The sequence below is a fragment of the Botryllus schlosseri genome, chromosome 4, assembly GCF_051294905.1.
Source record: "Botryllus schlosseri isolate E-star chromosome 4, Bs_hap1, whole genome shotgun sequence".
Taxonomy (NCBI): Eukaryota; Metazoa; Chordata; class Ascidiacea; order Stolidobranchia; family Styelidae; genus Botryllus; species Botryllus schlosseri.
In genome coordinates, this window is record NC_137239.1 from 20,076,699 (window position 1) to 20,093,396 (window position 16,698).

General features: G+C 41.0%; 2 protein-coding genes across 5 annotated transcripts in view; both read left to right on the top strand.

The window, feature by feature from the left end:
• LOC145437312 (uncharacterized) overlaps window positions 1-9,550 on the top strand; it is a 29,697-nt gene extending 20,147 nt beyond the window's left edge. Inside the window, exons 19-22 of the mRNA XM_080314509.1 lie at window positions 2,174-2,312; window positions 3,621-3,789; window positions 5,439-5,511; window positions 8,282-9,550. Coding sequence (XP_080170635.1) covers window positions 2,174-2,312; window positions 3,621-3,789; window positions 5,439-5,511; window positions 8,282-8,536 — 636 coding nt within the window. The 3' untranslated portion in view covers window positions 8,537-9,550. The remainder of the gene's footprint in view (window positions 1-2,173; window positions 2,313-3,620; window positions 3,790-5,438; window positions 5,512-8,281) is intronic.
• Window positions 9,551-10,614: 1,064 nt separating this feature from the next.
• Window positions 10,615-15,894, top strand: LOC145437314 (uncharacterized). 4 transcript variants are annotated; one of them, XM_080314512.1, is made up of 9 exons: window positions 10,615-10,771; window positions 10,934-11,038; window positions 11,104-11,207; window positions 11,274-11,356; window positions 11,437-11,535; window positions 13,357-13,518; window positions 13,604-13,690; window positions 13,751-13,915; window positions 14,514-15,894. In XM_080314512.1, the coding sequence occupies exons 1-9, from the start codon at window positions 10,736-10,738 to the stop codon at window positions 14,945-14,947; spliced, it is 1,275 nt and encodes a 424-aa protein (XP_080170638.1). In that variant the 5' UTR covers window positions 10,615-10,735; the 3' UTR covers window positions 14,948-15,894. The 4 variants fall into 4 exon arrangements, with proteins under 4 accessions (XP_080170638.1, XP_080170639.1, XP_080170640.1 ...); XM_080314513.1 differs by having other exon boundaries at window positions 13,360-13,518; XM_080314514.1 differs by having other exon boundaries at window positions 13,372-13,518.
• Window positions 15,895-16,698: the final 804 nt, after the last annotated feature.

Consider the following 16,698-nt stretch of genomic DNA (forward strand, 5'->3'; position numbering starts at 1 on the left):
AGAAAATTGACTGTCATTGTAATGATCAGCACATTCTGGATGGGATGAGTGCAACAAAATTTTGTCACATTATCGATGATAGCAATATACCACTCTAATCGAAATTAATGCTGATCATTTCCTGTCTGATGTTTCGAGATGTTATCGCAACTAAGCCTATTAAGTCACTTACCACATTGTTGTTTTTGTCTCTAATTTAACATTGTAGAACTATATCAGTTGCAGCTATGTGAGGTTTTAGCTTGGCCATCTTACTTAACTTAGCTAGCATATACAACCTATAGCATATACAGCCTTTTGTCTGTCCTCGAAGTCGCCACTTTTGGACTTGTATAGTCAATACTGTGTATGATATTGTACTGGGTTGAGATCAGTGAACATGTAGGTTACCTTGAAAATTATTGAAATATATCGATCATATAGATAATTAGGCAAAAATATGCTATGTTGCAAGCCAATAGTAGCTTCTGTTGATGGGTAAACTCGCCACATTTGTGGTAAAATTACAGCAGCAAAAACACCTTCGCTTTTCCAAAAATACTTCGCGAGCAGTTTACACATAATTTTGCGGGCATCATGCAGTTTCCGAGATGCGAGTGTAAAAATAGCCTGAACTTTCGCCAAAAATCTCGCCTGCTAATGGGTTTTGAGAAGGCCGCTTGGCGCTATTATGTGTTATGCTAATCCTGTGTTTGCACGCCACTAAACGAGATCAGTTGACTGTTATTCGTATATTAAGCGAAATTCGATGGATTACGATGACACAAATTAATAACATCGACTGGTGCCATTGTTGCGGGAATACTTTTCCCGCAAACCTACCAGTGTATACTGTATATTTACACACGCGATATTTCCAGCGGCAAGCGTTGACGACTGATACGTATTTTCGCTCCACTTAGCTGGAATACCATCCTTATTTGCAGCGTTAATCATATATGGATTTCCGGAATCGACTTATTCTTCTGAGGCCGTTTCGGTGCCTGAGCGTTCAACGGATGTCCGAAACAATAGGTCACCCATAACAGTCCTTTTGTTTCCGATGGTTTGGTAATAGGCGTTAACACCTATAAGCGAATGATTATCTGTCTTAATTGGCGTCAGCGGGTCCGCCAGATTAATCGGACTAACGGAAACGTGACTGAATGAAAAAGTAAAAGTCGATGCGTTAATAATGTCGGCAGTGAGTCTCAGTTCATAATGATATCATCTGCATCCGGAAAATTCCAAGCATATCTCCGTTTTTATCAGTTATAGGCAAGTAGAGGCTGGCTGTTTAATCATACGCTTGCGGTTTCACTTGAATTAAGTGTATAATGGTAACGCGGTTAACCGAAACCTATAGATCTCATTGAAACTATAGGTTAGGGTGGAAACTGGAAAGCATTGCCTCCATAATATGGAGAGGATTAGCATTTCAGCTTATATGGCGGAAAACGTGAGGCCTACATGGTATGGAGGAAAAATTCAGCTTTTGAATGTACATCGATAAACTCATACCTGCTGAATCATTATCCTTCACTGACGTCACCGTTAGCGCTAGTAGATCGAAATTTTGGACTCATATGTCAATATATGACAGGGAAAATACCCAACTGTTCCTTCTGCTGATGGGTAAACTCGCCATGACTGTCCAGTTCTAGGGAGATTAAATGTGTTGTGCATGTATAGCTGTACAATTGTAGATGCCGCGATTGGTGAGTGGCATAGCGGTATGTTCCACGCATTATCGTGCTGCAATGCATGAATACAAAACAATTACTTGAATATAACGGTGATAAATGCATTTAAATGTGCGCCCCTTTAGACTATTCAAGGATAATCGGATGTATAATTTGATATGACCCCGAATATATATTCAATCAAATTTACTTGCCAAAATATATTTTTAAACTGACAATATACGGCGCGTCACCATAATAAATTTTAAATCAATGTTACTTCGCCTTTGTCAATATCCCATCATGATCGTCGTGTTGGCTTCTCCTAACATCCATCGCTAATAGAAGTATTCGATATACATATCACGACCCCACAAGTAGGCGGTCGGATTAATTTCCACGCCTCGCCTATTCGTATAGACATCGCGAATCACACAATAAACGTGATAGGCGTGTGATTTACAGTTGAGAAACAGCGTAAATTATATCCTGCACGATGCAAATGTTTTCAGGCCGGACTGCACCTGATGTTCGCCGAGAAGAATTACGACGTGACGGAAATTACGGAGTTCTGCTCGCAGGTCACCTCGTCGGCGAAGCGTACTCCGAAGGGCTTGTTTTACGACGCCCAGCCGCCCACTAAACACGCAGGTGAGAGCGCGGGTGTGGTATGCTGGTGGAAGACACGAAGTCCTCATCTGTAATGTAATGTTTGGCTTTGGTGGATTTTAATCATATAGCATCTAAGGGTTCGAGTATTTTATTCCGAGTGAAGCATAAATGTAATGACTCAAGTAGAGTGGAGAGAAAATCGAAATGTACGCATTCTCGCTAATAAAGGATCAAAACTACTTCCTTTTTATAATTTGAATTTTGAAGTAAAAAGTACTTCTTAAATGAGTTATCATCTCTTTTATGAGAAAAATTGCCGTTATAACGGTTCGAAGTAACGCCTGTATCTCGGTAACAGAATATATATATTCGATAAATGCACCTATGTTTGTAGAGTCAAAGAGCATTAGGGGTGTTCAAAAATGACTTTTTTTAAAATTGTACTGGCTACTTGATGAAATCGTTTGGTTACCTAAAAAACGCTGCGCTCCAATTTTGGCTCAATTCCAACTTATAGTGGCATTGCTATAAGTGAAAAAATTTCGGATTTATTTAATAAAAAGAAATATAAAATATTTTCAAAATTTCACTGGCTACCCCATGAAATTGTTAGATTGTCTGTAAAAACGATGCGCAGCGAAATTCACTCAATTCGAACCAGCAGAAACGAAGGTATAAACGTTCAAAATTTGAGATGTTTGAGATATATGAGATATTTATGGTGGCAAAATCTGGTCTACCCACGGTAAATACTATAATTTGAAATCTCAAATTTTGAACATTTATACCTTCGTTTCTTCTAGTTCGAAATGAGTGAAATTCGCTGCGCATCGTTTTTCCAAATCCAAAACTTTTTTCTCTTATAGCAATGCCTCTATAGGTTTGAATTGCACCAAAATCGGCGTGCAGCTTTCGACCAGGTAACCTAACAATTTTATCTAGTAGCCAGTACAATTTGAGAAACAAGTCATATTTGAGCACCCAATGAACATTTTGAGTTAGATGTGAAGATGCGCCCTGCAATGCGCCCTGCTAAAAGTATGCAGCCCCTCGACCTAATCTACCCTTTGAAACTTCTTACTTGCCTACCTTTATTACCCTCATTTCCTATGCCCATTTGAATTGGTTTGGACACGTCTTCTTTATATGGAGTGTGCATACTGTGTTGGTATATATCGCTGCGTCGGCATGCATTTTGAATATCAATACAATTATCTTCACTGTCAGCGCAAATACTGCTAAAAGCAATTCCTAGTTGTAGCAGAATAGTGACATGACGTCTGACAAACCTCTCGGTCAACCTGTATGGGAGTTATGTTATCATAGCTGACATCTATACGCTCGCAGGAAATGTGGCATTTATACTGCTTCTGGCGTCCGAAAAGTTCAAAAGCCACCCGGCATCACCGAAATGGAGGTACTACGGCAGAGACCAAATCGATTACATACTCGGCTCCACGGGACAGAGCTTCATGGTTGGTTACGGCGAGAAGTATCCCGAACAGCCGCACCACAAGTGAGATATGTTTAAATCTGTGCGAAGTAGTTTTGTTTACCATCAATGTTCCCTCTAATTTTTCACGAGTCTGCGCACTCTCACGAACTCACTGCGCGATCCCTTGGACAACAGTGCGTAACGACTGAAAAAGGGGTAATCGCTTCGGCTTTCTTGTGCGCGGCTGCTGCGCAGCTTAGAGGGAACATTGATGACCATATTTCCACCATGGCGTAGGGTGCAAATGGGCTAAACCAGTGATTCCCAACCGCGACTCGCAGCTAGCCTTCTTACGACTCCCATTGACGTTTGAAAATCCCACAAAAATCTTGAAAAACCAATTTATAACAAAAATCTTACAATTCATATTCAAAAATTACCCTTGTTTGACTTGGAGTCTGGAGTTTATACTTAAGGCTGGATACCAATTCCTCTGCTGTCGAGCAGCGATTCTATACTCAAAAAGTATATTCACGGTCAAATGCGCTCGGATCGGCACTCAAATTTAAGTCAGCTCACCACCAGACTTCAGTGCGGGTGGTGTTACAACACACTTTTCAACGTTATCTAACCATCAAACCAATCGATCATTTGACAACAGGCTTATCAGCAACTCTATTGATGAGTTCAACCGTAGAATTGACGGAATGAATGCTTTCTTGTCCATGACGAAAACGTTTCAAATCCTATTGCATATAATGTGGCCACTGCCCCTAGTAATTTTCAACTTGGGTTGCTAGACATGCAGTCAGATACCGAGCTCAAGCAATTAATAAAGAGTGAAGAGCTAATTTGAATTTTTGAGTCCAATTCCAGAGGCAGAGTATCTCAACTTGATAACCAATGCCCAGAAAAACGATTCTGTATTGTGATCAACTAGTGTATGTGATGCACTTTTTAGCAAAATGGTCTGATTCAAAAATCAATATCCCAATCGATTGATCGATGACCACCTCAAGCAGCTACTACGTACTTCATTCTCTGTAATACGCCTCGGTTTTACACAATTCTTAAAGCTCAAAGCCAATGCCAAGTTGGACATTAAATTGATTTTTTTCTTGTTAGTGTTGCTATTCGTTTGTATGTGCTTTCATGCTTTATTATTTTTGTTATACCTGATGAGTGTATTCATGTGGATCCAAACGTACTCTGAAATTTGAAATGCGACTCCGACACCAAAACACGTTGGGAACCACTGGGCTAAACGGTACTTTTCATACACATTTTGCTTTCACACCCATTCCAACGGGTGATAACGAATTAAATACAACAATTCATATAAAGAGATTATCCCAGGGAGGAGTGGGCTATATTTTCACCGCCTAAAGAAGGGGTAAAAAGACGTTACACGTACACATAGCCCACTAAGTCCGAGGGGTTAGTTACATCGTTAAAAGGATTGGTGAATTTCTCTCGTCTCGACCATTGGAAGTTGTCTGAAAGAAAAACTTTGTGCCAAAGGTATCAGGCAAATACCCCTATTTCACACGCACACATTTATAGTGCAGGCCCAGAAGGTATGGCCGCATTCATAAACATTAATCAACAGCTATGTCAAATTCGTGTGTAGGTCTACTCAAATCCTCAAAAAGGAATGAATATCCATGATCAATTAAGAAATTAGACATGTTTAACGTGTGATTGTTATTGAGTACTGACATTCTTTTCAGAGCCAGCTCCTGCCCTCTGGTGCCATTGCCCTGCGGAGAGTCGTACAAATACAATCCCGGCGCAAATAAACAGGTAAGACTATATCACTGTACTGAAGTGACGGAACACTGTCTATTTTGTCCAAGACTGCGACAATACCGTGGCTTGACTTGTTTACCTTCACCGATATCAAGCCTAGGAACTATCGGTCTGTATTCGCAATGAGGTTAAGTTTTGGATTGATTCGCATCAGCTTCCTAAGTGAAATTTTCTTCAGATTGAGCGATGTAGAGTAGACCAAAGTTTTCCCTGTTTTACTTTTTTAGTTTTATATTTTGAGTTGGTCGCGAAGTTACACATAGCAAATTCGCAAACTGGTGGCAGTGATTGACAAACGGAAGTCTTCGCTGCCTTCTTCCAACAACGTAATTGAGTAATTCCCGGGACTTTCGTATTCTACTTAAAATGCAATAGACATTTTTTCAATAATTTCTAATTATCCTCCATGATGCTGCGTGTTTTTTTACATTTGTTTTTCCCTGTTTATTTTATTTCTTTCTTTTAACCTCAATTTTGTACTCTATCCAATTGATTTGCACGTCAGACATCAGGGTTGTAACCAAGTCACACTGTTCCGAGTCACGAGTCAATCTTACTTTTGTGGTTTTGACTCGAGTCAAGTCGAGTCATTTTCAATTCATCACCGAGTCGAGTCCGAGTCCAAGTCACCGTTTAAAGGGTCAAGTCCGAGTCATAGTGTTATGACTCGAGTCCGAGTCCAAGTCACAGTATTGAAGTCATGTTCAATTTATGTTTTCAATCCTGCTTGGGTGATATCGAATTCCTTGCTTGCCAAACATGGTTATTTTGTCCGTATCTGAGTCCTGGCACGTGTTTATTTAGGCAGATAAAGGACAGTTCCTGGCCTCATTTACCGATGCTACTGATAGACGAGACAGGCCGCCAATATGATAACTTTACTAACCTTAGAACATAAAATCAAATATATGTCTTGTCAGTCTGATACATCACAAATACAAGCATTCAGTTTTTATTACGAGCACATCGACGACAGCTCACAGCTTATAGAGAACCAACGAACTCACGTCTACATATACCATCTGATTGAGAACCAACGAATTCACGTCTAGATACCAGCTGATAGAGAATCAACAGATGCATGTTTAGGTAGAGGTACAGTTTTTCTTTCACGTTATCAGGTAGTTGACTAGAAAAAAGGTTGACTAAGGAAAAGGTCAACTATCCTGCTCAACTCCCGAAATAGCCGCTGGAGCTTTACTTCAGTGCTAATTTACTGTATCTTAGTCGTATTTGCCCTACATTTACCAAAAATTCTCAAAAAAGGACAAAATCTTAAAAAGGAGACTACTTGTTAAAATTGTTAGATTGCCTAAAAATACTTAAATTTGGCTCAATTCCAACCTGTAGAAAGCAATGCTATGAGATAAAATTTTGAAATAATTACTAATAGAGACTTTTGAATTTTACCGGCTACCTCATGATATTGTTAGATTGTGTAAAAATATGATTCATAGCAAATTTGGCTCAATGACAACAAGAAGAAGCGAAGTTATTACAGTGGAATATTTTGGATATGAAAAAATAGTCTGCTTACTACTATAGTATGTAGTTATATTATATGAAAGAATTTCCCTCTAAAAATACTCCATTTATTTTGAAATCCAAAATTTTCTCCTCTCATATCATTGATTCTGCTTTTTAAAATAAAGCCAGATTCGGTGTTGTTTTTATGCAACATAATAATTTTATCAAAGGTACCTAATAGAAAAAAAGAAGTTATTTTTAAACAGCCCTATTGTACAAACATCACACAACATTACCCATTCATTAGTACTCACGTGCACAATGCGCATACATAACAAAACGTCAAATGGACGGGGGGTATTGTGTGTTTTCACAGACAGCGGATAAAATCAATGAGTTACACTTCAAAAATACTAAAGTGGAAAGGAGATCCTCGGATATGTTTAAGCGGCATGGCCTTGGAATAAATCCACATCAACTGAATACACGTTCCACTGGCGCACTAGATGCAGGAATTGACAAGTATCTTTGAACCACACTGAAGAGCATTGGATACTCATTCTTTCTAGTCGCTCAAAAATGTAAAGAATCACCACCTTCAAATCTACACATGAGCTTACAGTCTCTTCCAAGTACTTGACCATCTGAGTCATTTCATTGGCTCTAATTGAACTTCGCTTCGACTGTTTGCTTGTATAATAGAAAAGTCTTGAGTAGGCCCTACTTCTATTGCGGAGGATCTATTACCTCTCACTGGATGATTTTCTACAATGCAATATGCATTGCTACTATGTACCATTGTCTGATCTTTTTACGGCGGCATATCTGATATCAGACGAGTGCAACAAAAGCAGTGGTGACAAATAGCGATGTCGGCAGAATTCGTCAGATGCATTGATCTAACCATTACGATTCGCAAACTTCTTCATCTTCAAGTCATATAAAATAAGCCGAGTCAATGACTTGAGTCGAGTCATGCGTAATGACTCGAGTACAAGTCGAGTCAATCCAAATATTGACTCGAGTCGAGTCGAGTCATTTTCCCATTTCAAGAAAATGACTCGAGTCAAGTCGAGTCACAAAAAAATCGTGACTCGAGTCATGACTCGAGTCATTACAACCCTGTCAGACATATACAAGATCCTTTCTATTATCTCCGTGGCATGCGTTGGTAATCGTCACTAGTAATTCATCAGAACGTTATGGCGTTAATGCTGCTACTTAAGGCTTGAGCAAAACGTTGCCTAATTTACCTCTTCGCATATCTGCAAATGAAACAAGTCCATTCAACTTTCAGGTTCTATACGGCGCTGTCGTAGCCGGCCCTGGCGAAAAGGATGTTTTCCAGGACGTAAGAACGCGTAAGAAATACACAGCCGTCAGCTTGGACACGAACGCCGGCGTTCAATCATCCCTGGCTGCGCTCCATATCCTCAAACAGAAGGGACTTCTCAACAGCGCGCCTAAAGCAACGCATTTCGTCAATAAATACCCCGCACTCTTTTCTATTTTTATCATCTTCGTTCGCCGATACTTATTTTATGCCTTGTAACGATTTTGTGATGTCGACCGGTGAGGTCGACTGTCCTCAGACACTTATTTAACAGATCTATCTATTTCGAGCGCATCCCCGTGCCTTGTGGGAATATTAATTCTGATCCTATTTGAGGCCTGATTCGGACACTCGTCGCGATCTTCAGCAATGATGCATTGTGTAATCGCTAACACATCGCTACGTGGTGATATTTAACTTACAGTTCGTTTTTGCAATACCTTTTACCTGTTTCAAAATAGTGCCGTACCATAATTAAAGGGGAAATGACGGTATACGCACTAGTGAACTATTCTAAACTAACGTATACTCCGTTGAAAAGAGGCATGAAAACTGCTGGTGGGAAATATGTACATAATGACTAAGCATAGTGATTTTCAGTAACGAAGTACTATTTTTCGGAGTTCTGAATTACTCGTGCAAGCCTACGTGCACTACTTATCATTCGGTCATGTTTTTAGCCTATTTCCAGATCTACCCGAACATATTGTATGCCAAAACACTTACTTGTTACCATTTGGATTTGGAGAATAGAAATTAATTTTGGAATAAGTTTGCAACACTTAAATGAGTGGAATAGTCATACGAACCGAGTAAAATAATCCCTTCATCGCGATAACTGAATATATTTTCGAAGATTCTACCTATTGGTAGTGTCATCATTCGTTTTGCATTATCCATGCGAAGATAAACCTTGCGGCTTCGAAAGTATCTATTTCCCATTAACTGGTAAAAGTTCGCCATCAAGTTGTAGTTAGTTGCAAACATGCTATGCACCCGTGATTGTGCCCAATCTAAACTGCGGTTTGCACGTCAGCATCGGTTTATAGCCATATTCGCGTTTTAATCAATTGCTGACAATGGAGATCTACATTAAGTCTTTTGACTTTATCGCAATGATGACGCCGATACAACAACTGTTAACAATAATGTGCATACTGTTTGAAATGCCAGCGTTATTTGCTATGCGATCGCCGAGACTTTCAATAAATTCATGAAACTTAGTGACGAGTATTTCAATTTCGTCATATTTATTCTCCAGTGTCAACAGATTACATTAAATTGCAACCAGTGGCTTCGTTTTATGGATTGAACTTTCCTGTATACACACGGAGCTAATCGCCCGCGTCTAAAATCCTTTCAAAGGCCTAAGAACTTCACTATAGCGCAGTGGTTTTTCAACATCCGACGTTGTTTTGCTTCGTTCTGAGGCTCGCGAAGCTGCCGATCTTTTCAGTAATTAGCTTACCAAATAGGTCTGGGTGAAGGTGTTGGCCTTTCTTTACTAATCAGATCACCATTAGCGGTGGATTGTAAGACACTTTTAAATCGGAAATCGGGTCGCGTAAATGATATAAAACCACTTCTATATCGCTTGTTCACCTTCAAGTTATCGTCTTGGTTAGGGATGGTGTGAACGTGAGGTTCACGTTCGCGTTCTGTGTGTGAATCTCGGAAATTTAGAGGTTCACGTTCACAAATGAAATGAATCTTGGTAGGTTCTGCACTGTGAACCGTTTTCATATATTACAATTTTCACGTCATTTTAACATCTTTGGTTGAAATTCCGTTTCAAGTCCACGTCGAAATTGTTGGCAAAGCGACGAAGATATTGATGTTATGGGATTATTATATCATTTGATTGCCCCAGTTGATACATTTGGCGACGTTTGAAACGTCAATATGTACTTCAGGATTGTGGCATTATGTGACCCGAATCGTGGCTAGGTATTGTGTGCATCACTCAACTAAAATGTAGGGTTAGAGTTAGCAATTTGACGTCACGTGACGTCATGAGGTTCACCTTCGCGTTCCCACAGAACCTTTCAAAAAGGTTCGCGTCCACACCATCCCTTGGTCACATTGGTGGGTCTGCAACTGCATCAATGTCGTCTGCATATCAAATTATGTGATACCATACATGTATAACTTCGCCGAGGCACATGCAGATTGTACACTACATATTGTGATTTGTGAATTATAAATCAGACTACCTTACTGTAGAACGAGAAAACCACGTCTTACGACACGAGATTTCAATTAATTGATTAAACGCGAGTGCTGCACGCAATGAGTATCGCTAAGCGACCCCGTCCGCCGTCATTCACTTTTATTTATGTTCTCGCAAGACTGAGACTGTATCTACGTACTGGATATATCATCATCATTTGGCGGAGCTGCTCAAGAAACTCAAACGTTATGGCGGACAGATATACGACTACAGCTGAACCAAGGGTAAGTGAAGGCTCAACCAGTATAGTTGTTATCTTACGTTTTGAGAGGCCTGTACTCATTGAATTATAAGCAGCTTGCTCCTCATGCGAAGTGACTGGTTGAAGCGAGGATGTAAGCTGCTACTACTATATGGTATATTTAATGATTTCATTTTGTCGTCAGCAATTCAAAATATTCGAGCAGCGGTTAAGAAATGTGCCTATGAAAAGGCCGGCTCCATATCAATCGCATTTTTCAGCGGCGTCGCAGTTGAAACGTTCTAAAATGGTGAGGACAATATGACGCTACATTTACATTCACGTCAAGTTGTGTTGCTTCGTGTAATACCTCAGGTTTATTCTCCTGCACCGCAAACCAGGGCTCCCCTGTCCTTGAGGCCGACTAATGCCAACATACAAACTCAATCAACTGTTCAATCAACCTTCACTTGGAATATGTAAGCACTGAATAGGGGGTGTATCTAACCCTTTGGTAAAGTTTATGTAATGGGTTTATTCTACAGGCGAGATGATCGTTGCAACCGAGAAACTTTCCTGGGCGATAGCAATCATCCAGTCGGCCAATCGCAAACATTCGGTTTCTTCCGTAAGATGACCACGACCATCTATGAATCGGGTTTCGTGAACTCCATACCTAAACGTGTCATCGTCGTGTTATCATTTTAGATGCCACACATTTCTATCAAAAGATGGGGTGTTGTCCGCTGCGAAATCCGGGGACTGGTATCTCCACGCCGCCTTACTGCACCAAGCCTGCGACAGGGGGTATAAGCAAATTTTCGATAAGATTATCCGCGTGTTGTCCTGCGTATAAGTCTCGTGAATTGTGACATGGCACACGTGCTGTTTCCCTACTTCAGTGGTTCTCAACCGGGGGTCCGCGACCAGGGGGTCCGCGAAGCCTCCAAATTTTGGAAATGATTGATAACCCAATTTGTATTTTTTTTAATGAGGGAAATCTCGAGGCAGATTTGCTTCATAGCTACTAAAACTTCAGTACTCAACTCATTTCAACAGAATGGCCGCCTGAGAAGAAATAGGACTATCCTACCGTGCATACTCATTTTAATTGCTGAATTGTCAATAGCCTTCTGATAACATACAAGCATTTTTCTGTTTAGAGATGTTTTGTTGAAGTTTGTGGAAAAAATGAAAAGTTGTGGTAGAAACGTCAATCAAGACGACTTCGTTATGTTTGCAAAACATTATTGATTTGAAGTTGTCAGTCTCGGCAAATTAATGAAGGGTCGTTTAGAATGAAAATTCACATTTTCTTTGTTCAAATAAAGGAATTGAAACCTCGCCAAGGCATCCATTATCTCCTGTAATATACATAACCACTATTGCAGAGTAACTTCACGACGAGCTGCTGACTAGGCTGTAAGTTCAATATAGAATTTGTATGTCAAATTTGATGCCATGTATGTTGCGATCAAACCCAAAGGTATCGTTGCGCATTGCGCAATGAATATGCCATTCTTTGTGGAAATGGATATTCGGCGTCCGTTCATATTAAATCGAAGGCGCGGATTTTCCGAGACACGACCACGTATTTCAGAAAATGCAGCTGCATAATTCGCTTCGAATTGAAAAAGGTCTGCCAAATTCACACATAATTTATGGTGTCATTTTAACGAAAAGTCATTTTTGTTGTTGTTTATTACTAGCCTACAGTTCTTTTTGCGTAAGACAGATAACGGATGCACGTCAGTTGAGCTAAATTTGACCTAGAACTTCAGGGGGTCCGGTCCAGGAGGGGTCCGCAAAGACGAGAAGGTTGAGAATCACTGCCCTACTTACTGAAATGGCACTAGGCTTTTCTCACGATTGATGAATAGTCTGCGAGCAAGAATCAGAATTCAGGAGGCCCGGTAATTAAATATTCCCTTGTGGAAGTCGCCACCTTTCCCGCTAAGCGTCGAGCAACGATTTATACGATCAGCGCCCGGAATGTAACGTTGTCGAAATCTATAGCTCGCCCTCAAAGTATATTGATAGTAACTTCTGTCGCCAGTAATTGGTTTATAATAGTTGAATCGGACCATTGAATTGAACGAATTTATTTGTATTCCAAGTCGCCAGCGTTTACATCAGTGGTTCCAAACCTTTTTCGACTCATCGCCCCCTTTTCAAGCTCGAGGCCGATCATCGCCCCCCAGATTTTGTGAACCGAAAAATCGGTATAATCTGTAGTCATCGGCGGGTTGACTAAAAAAAAAAAAAAAAAGTCAACTTTTCGGATCGTTGTCGAATTTTCCACTTTTGCGATCAAATTTCCCTGGGTTGACCCAAAAAAAAAAATTAAATCATTTCTCCGAATTGACTCCAAAATAGCCGTTTTAACGCGTAATCGCCCACCTATCGCCCCCTTCGCTACTTTACCCCCCTGTCGCCCCCTTTGTCCATTTTCGCCCCCCTATCGCCCCCTTCGTCATTTTCGCCCCCCTAAGCCGCCAAATCGGGGCGATATCGTCCACGTTGGGAACCACTGGTTTACATCGTAGGATGAAAATGGGGCGTTTTTTCAATTCAACGCGGTTAACAAAATTTCTGGTCCTGTGAATGTTTACTTGCATTTGTCGTTAGCAGAAATGTCGTTAGCAGAAATGAAACAAATCGGCAAGGCGAAGTTCCCTAAACGAAAATCGCCTCAGAATAACTCTCTTCAAAGCAAGCCGGAAACCGTGCACGGGGACGATACAGGAGGGCGGGCGGTCGATCATGGTACCATGAAAATAGGAAATGATGGTAAGATACGCATGTGCCGCCCTAGAGAAGTCAGAACTCCATTTCCATGGTGCTAACTGATTGTTACCTTGATATGGACGAAAAGGCGTTTCCACGCAGCTCTCGTGCCACCAACGTACTTACGAATCTCGACCGACAACGTCGCGCGCGGTGACCTGCACAACTGCCTTAGGTATAGGCTGGAGGATCCAGTCCACAACAACACAATTTCAAAGCTAGAACTTTTTCGCAGTGTCTGGCTCCAGCGGTTCGGTGAGGACAACCGACTCTTCTCGGCGCTACAGCAATAATTTCAACCCCCAACTCACTTCCACTCCACAACGTTCGGCACAAGCTACGACCTCTGTTACGCTATCGGCGGATTCGGCAAAGCCCGATTCATTCAATTTTAACGGAGGTTAGTAGGTTACTAGATACGGATTTGGTAATGTTCGCGATGTGAATGTGTGTGATGTATTACAAATGACGGTTTCACGGCAATCGCTGATGAGGAATACGAGTTTAACTCATAGACTACAGTTCGAACATGTTTCGGAAGAACTCCCGGGATATTGAGCTTGTGACGCCGATACGTATTACCTATAGGTCATATTTTTAGTAAGACTACAGCAAAATTTAAACATAACTTAAGATCTATCTGAACTCAACAGCGATTGAAAAAATATCTTTCAGGGAAGATCGGTTATATCTCCCCTGTATGGGGATCGCGATGGCCGGGGGTCTCCTTTCATTCGACATCAACTACCTTTAAACAGAGGTGGTACAGATAAGGCTCTTGTCATGGTGTAGTTGTATTATGGCTGATATTCCCATGCCAAGATATAAATTTACGACGACTTGAGACACCGGATCACGTGTATGAACTTTTACGGTGTCGTCATCTTGACATCCTTAGGGTTTCAGCCGTTTCTTGTTGCATCCGATATAACCTAACCAACTACTCCAATCGTGCGGATGCATTTGATGAACGTCGATACATTGATATCTTCATTCAGATGGTGTTGATCTGACAAGACTGCTCGACATGATCGAGAAGGAAGCTAAAGGCGGGTGTTTGAAAATGCTTTCCACCGGTGAAATGAGTGCCGCGGTACGAGACCTGTCTGACAGTCCCACAATTGAGAGCAGTGAGCGGCAGTCCGGAAGCAGCCCTACACATTCCGCCAAGTTATGCAACAATAATCCGGTGTATGCGGCCCGTAAACACGCGGACAAGCACAGAAAGAGCAAACGGAAGCAGTCGGTTATCTCTCGAATTGGGGTACCGAAGGCCACTTCCAGTCCAATAATGATACCGAAGAAGTACCCACGGTTGGCTGGTAGAAAAGGGCCAGCCTACAGGGAGTATCAAATTAGCGAGGAATCGTCTCTGTTCTCGGTTTCTAGTTGTCAAGTTGCTGGAATTTGGAGACCCTGGGTCAACGCGTGATACCGCATCCAGTAGATTCTAGGGAAATCATGTTCGGCGCATGTTTTGTGAACGCGCTCTACCGTGGATTCGTTCTAGTTTTGATTTTGTAAAATGTTTTATTGAATCTTATGTATTCGAGACGCTCTAGTGTTCCATTAGTCTCAGCGTTCAAGCGTGTATTTGTTTAAACTGAATTTGTTCAAGGTTTATTATATTATGTGTGTCGAGAAACTCTTTCTACTGTTCCATGATGAGCTAGCGTATATATATTTAGTTCACGGAATATTATATTTTCAATCTCGTATAATTCATTGCCCTATCAAGCGGATACTGTCAGGGGTGACGGAACTGTCTTGAATTACAATTGGTGCATTTTTTCCTGTAAGATCACGACCAATTCTTCAGTCTGTTAACTAACGGAACCGTCTTGCACTCACAATTTTTTTCACGATCACTATCAGCTCGTTATCTGTTACCATTTCTTGTGTGTTTATTGTAGGTTACTAGAACTCAACACAATCACTTAAAAGACTCCCGATTTCATTCTCAACTACGTTGTCCTATGCCCGACAATAGCGTAACGTTAAAATGACACGTGTGTGTGGATTGCAGTGCATTTGTTTTTAATTTTGCGGTCATTGTATTACATTCACTAAAAGTGCCCCACTTAGCTGTACCCGTATTGTCGTCGCGGTTAAAGAAAAGCACATTTATGCACACTTTGAACTATGAATCCACGCCGAGTTGATAAAAAATGTCCACACCTGCTTATCACGCGAGTGTCATATCGACAGGAATCGAATCACGAAGAAGCGTCCGCCTTACTTGCAATTGTAACGTTGATTTCCACCCCTTTTTAACCCTTATCACAAACCATGTCATATAGCTTATGCGAAGTGCTAACGATTAGAAATAGTATTTTGTTTTTATTGTATATGGAAAATAAACGCTGATTGCCCAATATCCATTGACCACCTTGTTATACGTTTCCGCTGTTGGGACTGGATATTGCGTGAAGTGTGATCGTAGTTCGCGAGTGCTGCCCAGCTTGAACCGTCTCATACCATTGATATGAGATGAATAAATAGAGAGTCGGCACGGATAGGGATGAACGATACTCTGATGCAGTTCTTTTCAACCTTATTGACGGTTCGCACTTGTGCGAATGAAAAAAATTGCAGTGCGAATGACGAAAGTGGAGCGAATAGTGCGAATAAAAATCCGGATCAAGTGCGAATGACGAAGGTGGTGCGGATGGTCCGAATGAAAATCCGGATCAAGTGCGAATGAAAATCGTGGTTATTAATAATTAACTTTTCTGACGTGAAATAATTCAAATAAACCTTGTACGAAATTTAAGGTCAGTGTACCTTTTATAGTTGCGACGCAATTGTACGACGCACCGTAGCTCTCACAAGCCGTAGTGAATAGAGAGAGAGAGAGAGAGAGAGAGAGAGAGAGAGAGAGAGAGAGAGAGAGAGAGAGAGAGAGAGAGAGAGAGAGAGAGAGAGAGAGAGAGAGAGAGAGAGAGAGAGAGAGAGAGAGAGAGAGAGAGAGAGAGAGAGAGAGAGAGAGAGAGAGAAGCTTTATTCGTATACATTACATATCAACATCACACTATAAAAATTTAACAGTGAAATGCGACATGCAAGGTAGATGGGAGGCTAGATATGACAAAGCCTTCAGAGCCGAGCCACCCAGGACAGGAGCAATTTTCACAGTCGATAACTATTTTCCCGCACTATCATTATTACGTAACCAAAAGCCTG